Consider the following 16,217-nt stretch of genomic DNA (forward strand, 5'->3'; position numbering starts at 1 on the left):
TCCTGCTTGGGTTTCATGCACTTGGTGACTGGAAATCCCCCTTCCATGGTAAATTCACACTCAACTTATTCTGACTCAGGGGTCTGCTTTTTTTTCTTTTTTTTTTTTTTTAATCTCTTTCTTTATAGTTCCTTACCTACTTTCCCTTTATGATTTCATTTCCAAATCCATATTTATATTTATTTAGTTGAGCCTCTGGGAAGAGAACACCAGTGCCTTTCATGGGAGGGGAGAGCTGGGTTTTTTTGGCCAAAAAGTGGCCAAAAATAAAAAAATTTTGTTTCTATCAGCTGTCTCTTTTTTTTTTTTTTTAATTTATTTATTCATGAGAGACACAGAGACAGAGAGAGAGGCAGAGACACAGGCAGAAGGAGAAGCAGGCTGCATGCAGGGAGCCCTACATGGGACTCGATCCTGGGTCTCCAGGATCACACCCTGGGCTGAAGGCAGTGCTAAACCGCTGAGCCATCTGGGCTGCTCTATTAGCTGTCTCTTTTGAAGGACTAACTTTCCTTCTAAACCTTTAATAGTGTGAAACATAACACGCAAAAAAGTATATAAAACAAATGCGTGATAAGATGAATAATTTAAAACAAATATCAGCGTAGCTACCAGCTAGATTCATCCTTGAATTTCCCCGTGTGTGCACTTCCTCCCGTTCTGTCCTTTGGGGGGCGGGGAGTGGGGAAAGTTTGTGAAGAATTAGTTTTATTCTTTAAATATTTAATATTATAAATTATTCTTTAAAAGTCTCTGTTAGAATTTATTAGCAAAGCCATTGGAGCCTGAACTTTCCTTGTGGATAGTTTGTTGATTGCTTTTACCGTCAGCAAAGCCCTCAGTACTGAATAACTTTGAAAAATCTTTTATCTTTGGACAGATAAAGAGGATTATGCTTACAACACAGCATTCCAGAATATGCTCAACCACAGCGGGAAGATGTCTGTAAACCTTTGTACATTGATTCAAACTCCTGGAGTTTGGGACCCTTTTGTGAAGAGTTATGTAGAGGCAAGTAGGCTTCGTATAAAGTTTTCTTAGTTTCATTTTGTTGTAAACCGTATCTTTATTGATCAAAAGGCAACTAAATGGAGAAAATTGTTTTTTTTTTAAATTTTCTATTTTTAAAAGATTTATTTATTTATTCGTGAGAGACTTACAGAGAGAGGCAGAGACACAGGCAGGATCCCCACAGGGAGCCTGATGTGGGACTCGAACCCGGGACCCTGGGATCGTGCCCTGGGCCAAAAGCAGACGTTCAGCTGCTGAACCACCCAGGCGTCCCAAGAAAATTGTTTTTAAAAAAGAGAGAGGGGCGCCTGGCTGGCTCAGTCAGTGGAGAATACAACTCTTAATCTCTGGGTTGTGAGTTTAAGCCCCGTGTTGGGTATAGAGATTGCCTAAATTAAAATCTTTAAATAAATAAATAAACAAAAATGTTTTAAAAATTAAAAAAAGAAACTATGTCTCTTTTTGGTCTGAATAATTTTTATTTTACTAATATACTGTAAATGTTACTATTTTTTTTTTTTCCTTCGCCACTGGGTAATGTGTCATGGTCAAATAGTTATAAATAGCAATATAGTTTATAAATATTCATCCTATATAATTCTTAATAAACTTAGAAGAAAAGCAGGGAGATATTTTATGATTTAGTGGAATAGAGAAGACCAGGGGCCAAAAATCTGAAAATAGGTCATAATTTGTGGGATGAAGACTAATGGCTTTTAAGAAGTTTAGAGTGCGCTGCCGTGTCATCCCCGAGTTCGTGTGAAAGGACAGGGAGCTGTGGCAGGGGCACTAGGCATAAACCTTCAAAATAATTGGCTTTCTGGAAGTTTCATGAATGCTACCATGATATTTATGTTGTCAAAAGATAATCTCTGAAACCACATGCCAGTGAATTGGAATTCCCACGTACGGATGGGAACGAAAGGAGAGGGGTTCTAGTTCCCATGCACTCCGTTTGTGGCTGCAGTTTTGTCGGGCCTGAGGTCAGTTGCTTCATGTGGTCTTTTTCAGTTGCTAGTGTGCCCTGCTTGGAGGACTTTATTTCTTATAGGAATAGTTCCTAGGTTGAAGTTGCTGCATTTTTCAGTAACAAAAATGTGGTAAGGAAGAAATGGAAACCCATGTAGGCCTTTGTTGTAAGTAATCTGTGTTCCACAGAAGTTGTAACATTCTGGTGAAAGCAAAAACTGGCATGACTGTTGTTCCCTTTATAGTAAGTACTGTTTGTCATTTTAATGAATTTTTGTACCCCTCAAGAAAGTTGTGTGTTATCTTTCATACAGTTGTTTTCAAGAATTTAGCCAAGACCTTATGACTTATTTTATATAGATGCTGGAATTCTATGGAGATCGAGATGAAGCCCGAGAGGTACTCACCAATTATGCCTATGATGAAAAGTTCCCATCAAATCCAAATGCTCATATCTACTTATACAACTTTCTAAAGAGAGAGAAGGCACCGAGAGAGAAACTGATAAGCGTGCTTAAGGTATAAAATGTTCATTTCAAAGTTTGAACAGGGTTGGGGATCTACTTTAAAATATCCTTAGGGCTGCTTGGCTGGATCAGTTGGTGGAGCATGAAACACTTGATCTCAGGATCATGAATTTGAGCCCCGTGTTAGGTGTAGAGATTACTAAAGAAAAAAAAAAAGTAAAATTTGAAACATCCTTAGGTCATGCTTTCCAACTTTCAAATTCTAGCATTCATAGAAAATGACTGTGTGTGTGCCCTGAGGTGGACAGAGCAGGCTGTGGGCTCTGGGTGGCCCTCCACTGTCATTCTCTACCACTCTGTCCAAGTGAGCCTGAGAGCAAAGGGTCAGAATTTTGGAAACCCTTTGCCACCCTTGTGGGAAAGTTCTGCTTTGATATTTTTTGAAAATCAGCTTTATTGAAATTTAATTTACATATAGTAAGACTTATTTTAAATATACACTTGAATGCATTAAAATTTTTTTTTAATTTTTATTTATTTATTTAGAAAAGGAATGGGGGTAGGGAGAGAAAGAATCTCTCCCTGTGTGGAGCCTGATGTAGGGCTGAATCTCACGACTCTGAGACCACAACCTAGGCTGAAATCAGGAGTCAGATACCTAGGCGACTGTGCCACCCCTGGGGCCCCAGGAAAAAAAAAAATTTTTTTTAAGACTTTATATATTTATTCATGAGAGACACAGGGAGACAGAAAGAAACACAGACAGAGGGAAAAGCAGGCTCCATGCAGGGAGCCCGATGTGGGTCTCGATCCCGGGTCTCCAGGATCACGCCCTGGGCTGAAGGCAGCATTAAACAGCCACCTGGGCTACCCAAAAAATTCTTATCTAACAGTCTTCTTTTAAAAAGTCCATTAGCTGGGGTGCCTGGCTGGCTCAGTTGGTGGAGTATTAGGGTTGTGAATTTGAGCCAGACACTGGGTATAGAAATTACTTAAAAATAAAGCCTTAAAAAAAGATTCCATTAGCTCTAACGTATACTTATGTATTTATAAAGTTGATGTTATCAAAACTTCATATGTGGAAACTATACATTTTAAAGTTTTCAACAGGCTTTATTTCACTGGATAATATTTTTAAAGTTGGTATTTTAATGTCCGAGACTTATTTTTACCCATTTTGCAACAAAATATTGAGTATAGTTATTAACAAAATAAAAAGCAAGTTGGTGACTTCCTAAATTTAGATTGTAAATCACTAATGGTATTTTTGAAAATATTTTAATAAAAAATGTAACAGGGGCCCTGCTGGTTCAGTCAGTAGATAGAGCCTGTGACTCTTGATTTCAGGGTCGTGGGTATGAGCCGTACATTGGGTGTAGAGATTACGCAAAAATAATATCTTTAAAAAAATGTAACAGAAAACAACTATATTGAATACTTAATTAGGTTCAAGATAAAATGGATTTAGGGAACTTCTGTTTTCTTTTTTTCTCTTTCTTTTGTATATTTTTTTATTGGAGTTCAATTTGCCAACATATAGTATAACACCCAGTGCTCATCTCCGTTTTCCTATTTTAAAATGCAGTGTTTGAAATTAAGAACTCAGTAGATGGGTTTGATAGCTGATTGAACATAGCAGAAGGGGGTAAATGAACTGTATAAAAAATATCAGGCCAAAGCCCAGAAAGCAGAAAGGATAAAAGGGTGTACAGAGAACTCGGTTAAGGTTCCAGGGAGAGGATGGAGAACAGGGCAAAAGCAGATACACAGAACCAATATTTGAAGAGCTAAAGGCTAAGAATTCTCCAAAACTAACTAAAGACTATTATGGTTCTGATAATGTTCTAGTTTTTGATCTGGGTGCTGATTATATGAGTGCGTATAACTTTTTAAGAGTGTGTTGAATGGCACACACAATTTATTTACTGCAGAATTCTATAAATCATAAGACAAATGTGATTTCATAGGAACTGAGGTTTAAAAATACTCTTTGATATTGGTATATTGATTGTGATTGATCTTCACTTAAAAGAGTAATTAATAAAATTAATAAAATTTATCTTTCATTTTGTAGGAAATAATTTCACTCTAAGGTCAAAGGAGCCCAGCAAGCAGACAGAATAAATTGATTTCTAATGAGAAATATATTGAAATGAAAAATATGATTTTACTTTAAATCATGTTTTATGTATTCATAAAAATAGTCTTTCTTGGGTTGCCTGGGTGGCCCAGTTGGTTAAACATCTGCCTTCAGCTCAGGTCATGATCTCAGGGTCCTGGGAATCGTGCCCTGTATTGGGCTCTCTGCTTAGCAGGGAGTCTGCTTCTCCCTTTCCACTGCTTCCTCCCCCTGCTCATGCTCATGCTCTGTCTCTCTCTCTCTCAAATAAATAAGTAAATAAAGAAAAATGAAATATATGTGTGTATGTGTATAGTATTTCTTATTCTTAGAAGAATAAGAATTTTTTTTAAAGATTTTATTTATTAATGAGAGACAGAGAGAGAGAGAGAGAGAAAGAGAAGCAGAGACATAGGCAGAGGGAGAAGCAGGTTCCATGAAGGGAGCCTGATGTGGGACTTGATCCCGGGACCCAGGACACGCCCCGGGCCAAAGGCAGGTGCTAAACTGCTGAGCCACCCAAGGATCCCCCATAAAAAGGTTTTAAAAACCTTTAATTTCTCCCTATTGTGTAAAATGATAAATGGTAGAATGGTGAAAATATTTTCTTGAACACTCTTACTGGGCTGTGTTCCTGAACACAATCTTCCAAAGTAGCCACCCCTGCTTTTTTGGGCTTTTTTTTTATTCATGAGAGACACAGAGAGAGAGGTAGAGACACAGGCAGGGGGAGAAACAGGCTCCATGCAGGGAGCCCAACGTGGGACTTGATCCCGGGACTCCAGGATCATGCCCTGGGCCGAGGGCAGGTGCCAAACTGCTAAGCTACCCAGGGATCCCTTTTTTGGGCTTTTTAATTTATATAAATAACCTGTGACATTTTGTGATCAATAAATATTTATTGTCTTTTCTCTGTGATTTTGATTCTTTCTTTCCTTTTTTTTGCCCTCTATCTAGGCTTCTCAAATAAATTAAGTTTTTAATGTGGTAGACAATATAAAAATGTATAAGGAATAAATAAAAAGTTCCTGTCTACTTCTCCTACCCTCCCCCTGACTATCTTGTTATTAACAGGGATTTTCTTCTTTTAAAGATTTTACTTATTTATTTGAGAGCGAAAATGAGAGATCACAGAGGGAGAGGTAAACTCCTCACTGAACAGGGAGCCCAACATGGGGCTCGATACCACTACACTGGGATCATGACCTGAGCCCAAGGTAGATGCTTAACCGACTTAAGCCACCCAGGCACCCCTAGAACACCTTTCTGTACCCAAGTTAAAGGTGGACAAAAGCAAGATATCTTTTTAAATCCTTGATTGATTTACTGAGGGTTTATTAGATAGTAAGAACTATATTTGAAAGTAAAATGAAATTTGGGAAATGCTTTTATAACGTATCAAAATTATGATTATTTTTTTCTTTTAGATTTTGTATCAGATTGTACCATCTCATAAACTGATGTTAGAATTTCATAGGTTACTGAGAAAATCAGGTAAATAGTTTTTGTTTTATATCTCTTTGTGTAGACAAGCTATAGACTAGCAGACTGTGTCCAGTGGGGCAAATCCACCCGTCACCTGTTTTATAAATCGAGTTCTATTGAAGCATTTTTGTGTTGTCTATGGCTGCTTTTGCACGACAACAGCAGAGTTGTGTAGTTGTGACAAAGACCATATGGCTCACAGAGCTGAAATGTTTACTTTCTGTCCCTTTATAGGAAGAGTTGGCTGACCCATGCTATAGAAATTAGGTAATAGTTAGCACAAGATAAATGGCTTCAATTTATATAATTCACCTTTGAATCTCTATTGCATTTCAGTTCAATATAAAAAAAGAACATACTTGTTCATAGAAGGAAGTCAGCTTAAGTCCAGTGGTACTCGGGCTACGTCAGTCCGTCTCCTGTTAGAAGAGAACATATATGAAATGCCCAAACAGGGCCGGTTCCTTAAATAATGTCCTCCCTCAATAGAATATAGTAGAATGATTTAGAAATCAGACCCACCACTCTAACTTTCATTAGCAGGGACTAAGTTACTGAATTTTCAGATTTATCACAGCAAAATATGAGCATAATGAATTATTTTAAACTGTTAACCAAACTAGAAGGCTTACAACTCAGTAATATTTTATCAACTGAATATGTATTTTTAGCCTTGTGCACTTCAATACCTCGTGTAAACTCTTTAATTGTTCTGCCCATTGCAGACAAAGAAGACCACCGTAAACTGGCATTGGAGGTATTATTTGGAGTCTTAGATTTTGCTGGATGCACGAAAAATATAACTGCTTGGAAATATTTGGCAAAATATCTGAGACAGACTTTAATGGAGTAAGTAAAAGACACAGTATTTATTCCTGGATCAGTGTCAATAAAATTTCCCAGTATTTTAGCTAATATTTCTCAGTGTTTAAGTTCTTTGCTTATGTTTTTAGATTTCTTGAACTGTGTCTTCAGCTGTTCTGAGTATATCAGAAGCAAGAAAATACAGTCCCAAGTAAAACATGCAAAAATTCTATTAAGATATTTTATGCTGTCAAAATAAGTACTGTACCTTACCGCTGAAGTACTAGGGAATATGTATGTTTTCAAGTTGGAAATAGTGGCAAAAACCGGTCATTCCCAGTCTTCGCTAGACTCTTTGTAAAGCTCTTGGTGACCTGTGTGTCGTCATCTTACAAGACCACATAGGAAGCAGCTTTTCTCCCAGCTGTTTTTCAGTAATTTTTAGTGAGGCTTTGAGGGCCCCAAAGATCTTTGTAGGTTATTCATTCAGCGAATATTTGTTAAGTCCATTGTGAGCTAGATACCTAAAACTATAGCTGTGATCATAATATTATTAGTGTCACATTGCAAGTGAAAGCAGGAGTGGTCCTTGACATTTTTACTTTGAGAGAAGAGAGATCATAAAATTAAGTTTCATTTATCATATCTATCTTAGTTGGTTAGAAGCTTCCTCGTCAGTGGGAACTTGGGTCAGGCTTCAGATCTGACTTGATCTTGGAGACGGAAGAATGCTGCTGATAAAATGTTTTTGGTGTGGTAACTGTAAACCACCTTCCACATTTACAGCAGCGTATAAACCCCAGCTAGCTGCAAGATTCGTGAAGGCAGAGAAGTTTACTATTCAGTTTTTTAACCTCTGGAAGTTCTGCCACAGGGTCAACATGGGTGTTAATAAATATTTGCTCAATTAAATTATTGACGAACACATAGTGTTGTCTGGGTTCAACTGTCAAACCTGTGTGTTAACAATTTGTGTAATAATGGCATCTTAATTTGAGTGGTAGAATTCTTTGTGGCATATAAAGTAAGGTTTTAAAGTAACTTTTAAGTTACTTAATAATCATAATAGCTAATATTTATTGAACAGTCACTATGTACAGACAACATGCAAAGAGCTTTACATGAGACCCCTATACTCTTGGACCAGTTTTGTTTTTTTTTAAGATTTTATTTATTTATTCATGATAGACATAGAGGCAGAGACACAAGCAGAGAGAGAAGCAGGCTCCATGCAGGGAGCCCAATGCAGGACTCGATCCCAGGACTCAATCCCGGGACTCCAGGATCACGCCCTGGGCCAAAGGCAGGCGCTAAACCCCTGAGCCACCCAGGGATCCCCTCTTGGGCCAGTTTAATAACAATGCTGTGAGATGGGTACTGTTAATAGCTCTATGGAAATTGAGGCTCAGAGACGTTAAGCAGCTTGCTCAGGAGCACATAGGTAGTAAATGGAAGATCTGAGATTTGAATCCAGGATCTTGAGTTCAGACTGTGTGCTGTTAATCACTATGTGTATCCAACTGGCTATTTAAATGGATAGCAGAAATCAAAGAGAACTAAAAAGAATTTGCTTTCATGCATGTGCCATACCATGGATAGTGGCACTCAGAAATTACTTTGAGAACATCTTCCTTGTCATCTTTCCACAAATTCTTTTTTTTTTTTTTTTTTTTGACTGGGGAAAATAAACTGTTTTCTTTTGAGGGTGTGGACAAATGTCTGTCTAGTCTCAGAATTTCTGAACTGCTTCCTGGTGCCGGTGGCCTTGGTGACTTTGAGCACATTGAAGCACACAGTCTTGCTCAAGGGTCGGCACTCCCCCACTGTGACCATGTCACCTATCGGGACGTCCCTAAAGCAGGGGGACAAGTACACGGACTTGTTCTTGTGGTGTTTCTCTAATTGGTGGCACTTTTGGATGTAGTAGACATAGTCTCAGCAGATGATACTGGCCCTCTGCATCTTCATCTTGGTCACCCACCACCCCAGACAGAATCTGTGCTTGGACAGAGATATTACCAGGAAAGGGGCATTTCTTGTAAGTAAAGGTGCCATCTGTGGCCTCCTTCGGCATCTTGAAGCCCAGACTGATGTTTTGTAATATTGTAGGAGCTTCTCCTTGCCAGTTTCTCCAAGCAGCACTCTTCTCATTTTGAAAAATGGTTGACTGCTTTTGGTAGGCCCGCTCAGTCTGTCCGCCATCTTCTCAGCTGCCTGAAAAAAGGACTTCACAGACTCTTAGGTTCAGATTCTGGCAGTATAGGTTCCCCTCCATCATTGACCTTCCCTTTTGATATTTTTCTTTTCTAGGAATCACCTTGCTTGGGTTCAAGAAGAATGGAACTCCAGGAAAAACTGGTGGCCAGGCTTTCACTTCAGCTTCTTTTGGGCAAAAACCAATTGGAAAGAGGATAAAGCTTTGGCTTGTGAGAAAGCTTTGGTAGCTGGAATATTGTTAGGAAAAGGTACCAGCTTTTGTTTTCTTCTTATCTAGACACAGCTTTTGGATGATTTCGAAATTACAAATTGTGACCATTCATTCATGCCACAGCCCAAGGACATTAGAGACTGGAGACATAACTGGCAAATGGGAAAATGAATCTTGAGTTTGGCCAGGTGATCTGCTTGTCAGGACTGTCCGTAGGCTAGAAACAGTGATTTTGTCTTGTTGATTGTGGTGGTTGGTTTGTATGCTGTAACTTGAGTATCCTCAGCAGCCAATCAAGGCAGAGGATGCAGACTGTTTTCCCAACAACGATGTAGAAAGTTTCCTGACATTGTCTACCTTACAGTATTAGAAATAGAAAAATACCCTTTACCGGACTTCATTGTTTTATAATCACTCTCTATAATATATACTTATCTGTTCCTATTGGATGAAACATTTCTTCCTGTAAAAAAAGTATACTTCCTATTAATTTATTTAAAAATCCTCTTTTTTTAAAAAAAGATTTTATTTATTTATTCATGAGAGACACAGAGAGAGGCAGAGACACAGGCAGAGGGAGAAGCAGGTTCCCTGTGGGGAGCCTGACACAAGAGTCCATCCCAGGACCCCAGGATCACGACCTGAGCTGAAGGCAGACGCTCAACCACTGAGCCACCCATGTGCCCCTTAAAAATCCTCTTAAAACAAAGGGAAATTGATCTTTTCTTTGTGGATTATTTTGGCTGTTAAGACTCTGATTGTGCCACTGCTATATGAGGACAAAGATGGGACCACTGCTGGGTCTGCTCAGAGATGAACTGAATGTCTCCGTGTCCATGAGTAAGGAGTCTGTTGCTAGTGAATTCAGAGTATCCTAAACAGATTCTTCAGTGTGGTTTTAAATATGGGTGCTATTATTGTGGAATTAGTATTCTCAAGTGAGTGTTTCAGGTGGTTACTAAGGTTAATAAAATGCTGGCCTCTAAGAGGGACAATTAAATATGAAAGCAGTTGTAACATTTCTCAACCCACACCAAGGAATAGAAATAGGATTCAGATGGTGATTTCTCACTTAGGAGCAGGGTAGATGCATCTAACAGATATCTAAAGGTGTTTGTATTTGAGCAGAGTCTGGAGACCTGGGCTGATCTTCTGGTTCTGTCACCTTTCCCTGTCACTTAGGTCAAACAGTTAACCTTTGGGAGCCTTCTCTGGGAGTGGGGTTTGTTAACACCTGTCCATGTTGCTTACAGGATTCTTGTAAGCATCACGTGAGCATCACATCAAAGTGCTTCATAGATTCAAAACTGCTCTATGAATATCAGGCATAATCATGCCTGAAAGTGGGTACATCTCTTCTTTGGGGCTGTAGTGTTGGTTGAGTCAGTCCGTTCAGGAGTTGAGCTGGGTTTTGTCTGGGCTCTGGTTACCCTCTTTAAATCACAGGATTCAAATTCTGGTCATGGCCTGCCTTTGCTTCATGCTAAGAGTAGGGCATGGTACCTGCCTTTCTTCCCATGCTCTTCTAAGACAAGCCAGTCCCACCCCTCGAGACTTCATGAGGTCTGGTGGCTCATGATGAGGTAGGAGTTCGTAGTTACTTGGCTTTTTCTCTGTGTTAGGTGGGAGCGAAGTTCTTTTCATCTTTCTGTATTCTAGATAGAAGCAGAGGTCTGGGTACAAAGCATTTTATTTATGCTAAAGTAGTAGAGATGTATTTAGAAATACAGGTTATAATATTAACACCACAGACACCACTGCTTCCTAGCTAATGAAATTTTAGTGACTCTGGCACACTGTTTTCAGGGATAATAAAAATGGTTAGTAGGTACAGTATATGTCCTAGCAATTTCCCAGAGAAGATGGATTTATACATGCTGAGATTATGATGAAATTAGTTTTTCTTATGTGATTTATGGTCTCGTTCATTTATCAAATATAAAAAAAATCGCTTGTAATACCCAGTTTACATTTTTTTTAACAGAAATTTGATTCATCTCTGAAATATTTAACCAGTGATCCGCTTAGCGTTGTAAGATTATGAAAAGCAGGTAGAACTTCTGATGAGCACTAGGCGCCCTGGTCAGAGCTGCACGCTCACCACCCAGCTGCTCTGCTAGGTGCTAGAATGACTAGGTTCTGCTCTCTTCTGACCTGTGAGTTGTTTATTCTGATCCTTCACATCGAGGTTTCCTTATAGAGAACTTTCTTATTGTTACAGATGCCTCTTTGGCTGTGTGACGAGCTAACATTGAAAGAGAAGCTGCAGTTGTTTGCTTTTGGGGGAGGGCTCATATAATATATGAATGTGTGTATAATACTCATATCACCAGGGCTTGGGAGGCAGGTGGAAAACCAGTGGAGGTATATGCTCTAATCATGACGGATCAGAAACATTTTCATATATAGGAAGCGTACATTTCACTGGAACAGCTCTTAGAGTGTGTTTAGAACATGTTGGTATACATAATACAGATCCCCCCATTTTCATGATCATTGGTGTGCCAGAGTTGAAGCAAAATTTTTAAAGTGTAGAAATCTACTTGAAGAATTGAAAAGTAGTGAAACTTACCATTTATTTTGCTTTGTTTTGTTTTTTAGGTTGCAGGTATTTTCGATATATTTCCAAGCAAGATGATCAAGTCATAAAGAAAAAAATTAAGCGGATAAAGAAATCAGTGAAAAAATACAGTATTGCAAATCCCGGACTGTGATCTTGAATATTAGTTATCTCAGATGATAGCCACAGAATAGTAGCTCTGGGGGTAATTATTGAGTGCATTTATTTACTGGATGTTTCTAGGAGGTCGTTTATATGGCTACAAAAAAGTTATTTTTATATTTTTCTATATTTTATTATAATTGTAGCTAAAGAAACAGTCTCACCGCCTTTGTCCTTTGTAAATACATTTTTCTTTTTTTTGTACTGTGAAATATATTTATTAAAGAATAACTCCCACGTAAGAAATATATTTGTTTAATCAGAGAATACAGTTACAGAGCAGTTATTGCCATTTCCAGATAATTTGCTTCTCTTATGTAATAAAACATAACTTGTAGTATTAAGTGAATCTGTATTCTTTTTTTGAGATTCTGAATGATCTGTGTTAGGTTTACCTTCATAAAGAATACATTGAGGGGTGTCTGGGCGGCTCCATTGGTTGAGTGCCCAGCTCTTGATTTTGGTTCCGCCCAGGTCATGATCTCAGGGTCGTGACATCGAGCCCCTCAGCAGGCTCAGTGCTCAGCAGGGGAGTCTTCTTCTCTCCCTCTCCCTCTCCCTCTCCCTCTGTCCCCTCCCCCATTTGCAGGTGCATGCAAGTGCACACACTCTCTTTCTCCAATAGATAAATCTTTAAAAATGTATATATATTGGTCATGAGTCCTGTCAAGGAATTTTGGGAACAGAGAAGGAATTAAAGGACTCCTCTTTCTTATTTGATATTAAGACATGGCAGTTTGGGGCCAAGTGACCTTCTGCCAGAGAGCTACCTTTGACTCTAGAAGACTCATTTGGGTCAGAGACAGTAGAGGGGTGGCCTAACTTCAAAGGGCTCTAGTTTGTTGTTGTTTTGCTGGGCACAGCAATAATCTAAGACATGCCTTGAATCCTGTGTCCCTCACCTTTCTTTTGGAACCTGGGATGTGGCAGTAGGCAGCTGGGCAGTGGAGGAGATTGTGCCAGTGAAATAGTGTCCCCAGGTCACCCAGTCAGCCCAGTGGGAAAGCGTGCTGCAAAAGCCAGGAACGGCCTTCCTGGAATAGAAGCCGGAGCTTTATAGTACGTTGTGGTAACTAGTAGAGCGAGTGCTTCTTCCAGACTGTCTCAGCTCTTACACCTTTATGGTGCAGATAACTTGTATTTGAGTTCCAGGAAGGCCCATTAGCCTTAGAGCAACTCCTGTATGTAGATGACAAACCACCCATTTTCCCTGTTGCTTATGTTCTCTCTAATTAGAAACCATCTGCAAGAAAATTGAGGGACGAGTGATGCTTTGTCAATAATTTGATTTAGTATTTTGTACTTAGTGAGATGACTATCAACAAATAACCACTCATCCTTATAATATACATATGAAACTGGTAGGTTCCCTGCAGACTAACGTAAGCCAGGTTCAGCTACCACATGAGTAGGGCCAGCTTTACTGCTGGGAGTTGGTGAGTGGATTATGTAAGTTCTGTAGAAGACCAGCACTGGGAATGAAATCCCCAGACAATGTGGACAAAATCTCAAACCACAGGCTGAGTTTGTCAGGGCATCTGCTCCCTGAAACCTTTAGTCAAAAGCTATTAGATAGGATTTATGAGTTCTCATGATCTCTGGCAAATGGAGGTGGGAATGAAAGAGAAATGAGTAGATACGATTCTTGGTGTCTACGGAAAGCTTAGTTTCCTATAGTTTTTATATCAAATGGTCAAATTTCATTAGGCAGAGCAGTGTAAATCAGCTGTGAAATTTGTTTGAGGTCCACTAAAGTCAGTTTCATGAATAATAATGGCTGAAGCTGATCAAGTACCTTGGGCTTTACATTTCGTCTTAGTATCACCACAGTTCTATGAATTAGCCCTATTTTATCTAGAAAGAAAGTGGGGGGTCTCACAGATTAAGTGACTTGACCCAGGACCTCAGCCTGATGTGGGTTCGCACCAGGACCTCAGCCTGATGTGGATTCGAAAGATCACACTGTCTCTGTCCTATCTGTACCTCCTCCTCACTTAATGTTTATAGCCTGCAGAGCACTGAGCTAGGGAGCAAGGAAAACAATAGAGGGGGGTTCATAACCCAGAGCCTGTCAGCTCAAGCAAAACCTGTCCTCCCTGCCAGGCTTGGTAGGTTCCCTCTCTGTATCCTCACTGGTCCCTCCCTATACAGCCTCTTATTAAATTACTACATTGTTACCTTGACTTTGTACATTTGTCTTTTTTAATAGTATATTATCTGGGCTTGATAATCTATTGTCAGCCCCTACCTATTTACCAATTTCTAGCTCATTAAATAATGAGTAGAACTAAATGAAAATTCATGGAACATACTGACCTAGTCTGCCTGTGTCATAGGGAGTGGTATCTTGGGGTGCCTGTGCCAAGTGGGAGGCCTCGGGAGACTGTTAGGCTTGAATTCTGGGTTTATCATTAGGTAGTTCTGTGACTTCTTGGGCAGGTTACTGAGCTTTCATAGTTCGTTTACTTGCAGGTGAGGGAGAGTAGAATTTATCTCATTGGATTGCTTTGAATAATGAAAGATATAATGAATGCCTAGGAGTAATTCCTACTTAACAAATCTTAAGTGACCATCCATCATGATTGGTCTTTAAACACTAAATAACAGGAACTAAATAAAGATAATTTAAAATCTTGTTTTCTCCTAGAAACCTCTGAAATATAGAAATTGTATAATAGTTGAGTTAATACTTCCCATGAAAACATACCCATCTTTCAGTCTGTGTACCATCTAGCCATTAAGCATGGACTGGCGGGCTTCACACATATTTGAGATTACTCAATCTGCATAGTTCTCTCCTCGCTCAGCTGCCCCAAACTCTGATCTTGGGCTCACCAGCTTCGTGGGATTGCCATGCTTTGCTTGGACTCCGCCTCCATGCACTGCTCATGAGAAGTTGTCCTGAGATAGGGAAGTTAGGCTATTGTAGAACTTATTTTAAGAGATTCACTTCAGGGACGCCTGGGTGACTCAGTGGTTTGGTGCCTGCCTTCAGCCCAGGATGTGATCCTGGACTCCTGGGATCAGGATTGAGTCCCACATCGGGCTCCCCACAGGGAGCTTGCTTCTTCATCTGCCTATGTCTGCTTCTCTTTGTGTCTCTCATGATAAATAAAATCTTAAAAAAAAAAAAAAAAAGATTCACTTCAGTAATCCCTGTCTTGTGTTGTCTGTCCACTACCTTAAAAACAGTTGTCCCATATATTCTATCTAGATTAAATGATATGTAAACTAACTAAATTAAAATTAGGACTTTTTGCCTATCAAATGTTACCTTTAAGAAAATTAAATACAGTCTATTAAAAGAAGTATCTGTGGGTCACCTGGCTGGCTCAGTCAGTAGAGCATGTGATTCTTAATTTCCGGGTTGTAAGTTTGAGCTCCACTTTGGGTATAGAGATTGGTTTTAAAAAAAAAGGGATCCCTGGGTGGCGCAGCGGTTTGGCGCCTGCCTTTGGCCCAGGGCGCGATCCTGGAGACCCGGGATTGAGTCCCACGTCGGGCTCCTGGTGCATGGAGCCTGCTTCTCCCTCTGCCTATGTCTCTGCCTCTCTCTCTTTCTCTCTCTGTGACTATCATAAATAAATAAAGATTTAAAAAAAAAAAGTATTTGCAACATGTAAACTGACAAAAGAATAAGATAAATTCAAAATAGAAAGAAATGGGCAAAGCCCATGAACAAGTATTTCACAGAAGAGGGCAAACATGGACCATAAGTACTTAATTCAGGGAAATGCAAATCAAGAGTGTAGTGGACTGCCAGTTCAGACCCATTCAACTAGCAAAAAGTAAGATACTAAGGTTCAGGAGGATGTGGATCCACAGGGTCTCTTGTACATGGCTGGTGAGATATAAAATATTGTAGTCACTAACCTATCTCTAGTTCTCTTAAGATGTTTGAAAATACGGATCTCAGTTTTCTTTATCTGAGGAATGATTTGCTGCTGCAGTATTGAAACTGAAGAATCGATGCTAGAAGAAAAATAAAGTGCTGTTGGAGGACTGGAATCGGCAAGCATGTTGTGAGCCAGTGCTTACTTGGTTCTAGAACGCTGTTGTCCTCTGAAGTAGAGTGTACTTACCCACGTTTGTTTTGTTTCTTTTTTTAAACATTCTATTTATTCATGAGAGACACAGAGAGAGAGTCAGAGACACAGGCAGAGGGAGAGGCAGGGTTCCCACGCAGAGCCTGATGCGGGACTTGATCCGGGG

The 16,217-nt window shown here is 39.5% G+C and overlaps 1 protein-coding gene and 1 pseudogene across 6 annotated transcripts in view; one reads left to right on the plus strand and one right to left on the minus strand.

Annotated features, from left to right (window-relative positions):
* The window catches only part of TAF1A (TATA-box binding protein associated factor, RNA polymerase I subunit A), a 31,604-nt gene extending 19,255 nt beyond the window's left edge, over positions 1 to 12,349 (plus strand). For all 6 annotated transcript variants that reach the window (XM_077886953.1, XM_077886956.1, XM_077886954.1 and 3 more), the window contains 6 exons: positions 881 to 1,011; positions 2,341 to 2,499; positions 5,994 to 6,060; positions 6,777 to 6,900; positions 9,166 to 9,320; positions 11,885 to 12,349. In XM_077886953.1, the coding sequence (XP_077743079.1) occupies positions 881 to 1,011; positions 2,341 to 2,499; positions 5,994 to 6,060; positions 6,777 to 6,900; positions 9,166 to 9,320; positions 11,885 to 11,997 (749 nt within the window). In that variant the 3' untranslated portion in view covers positions 11,998 to 12,349. The remainder of the gene's footprint in view (positions 1 to 880; positions 1,012 to 2,340; positions 2,500 to 5,993; positions 6,061 to 6,776; positions 6,901 to 9,165; positions 9,321 to 11,884) is intronic.
* LOC144307351 (small ribosomal subunit protein uS17 pseudogene) lies at positions 7,530 to 9,130 on the minus strand (annotated as a pseudogene).
* Positions 12,350 to 16,217: the final 3,868 nt, after the last annotated feature.

The sequence above is a fragment of the Canis aureus genome, chromosome 38 (assembly GCF_053574225.1).
Source record: "Canis aureus isolate CA01 chromosome 38, VMU_Caureus_v.1.0, whole genome shotgun sequence".
NCBI classification, from domain to species: Eukaryota; Metazoa; Chordata; class Mammalia; order Carnivora; family Canidae; genus Canis; species Canis aureus.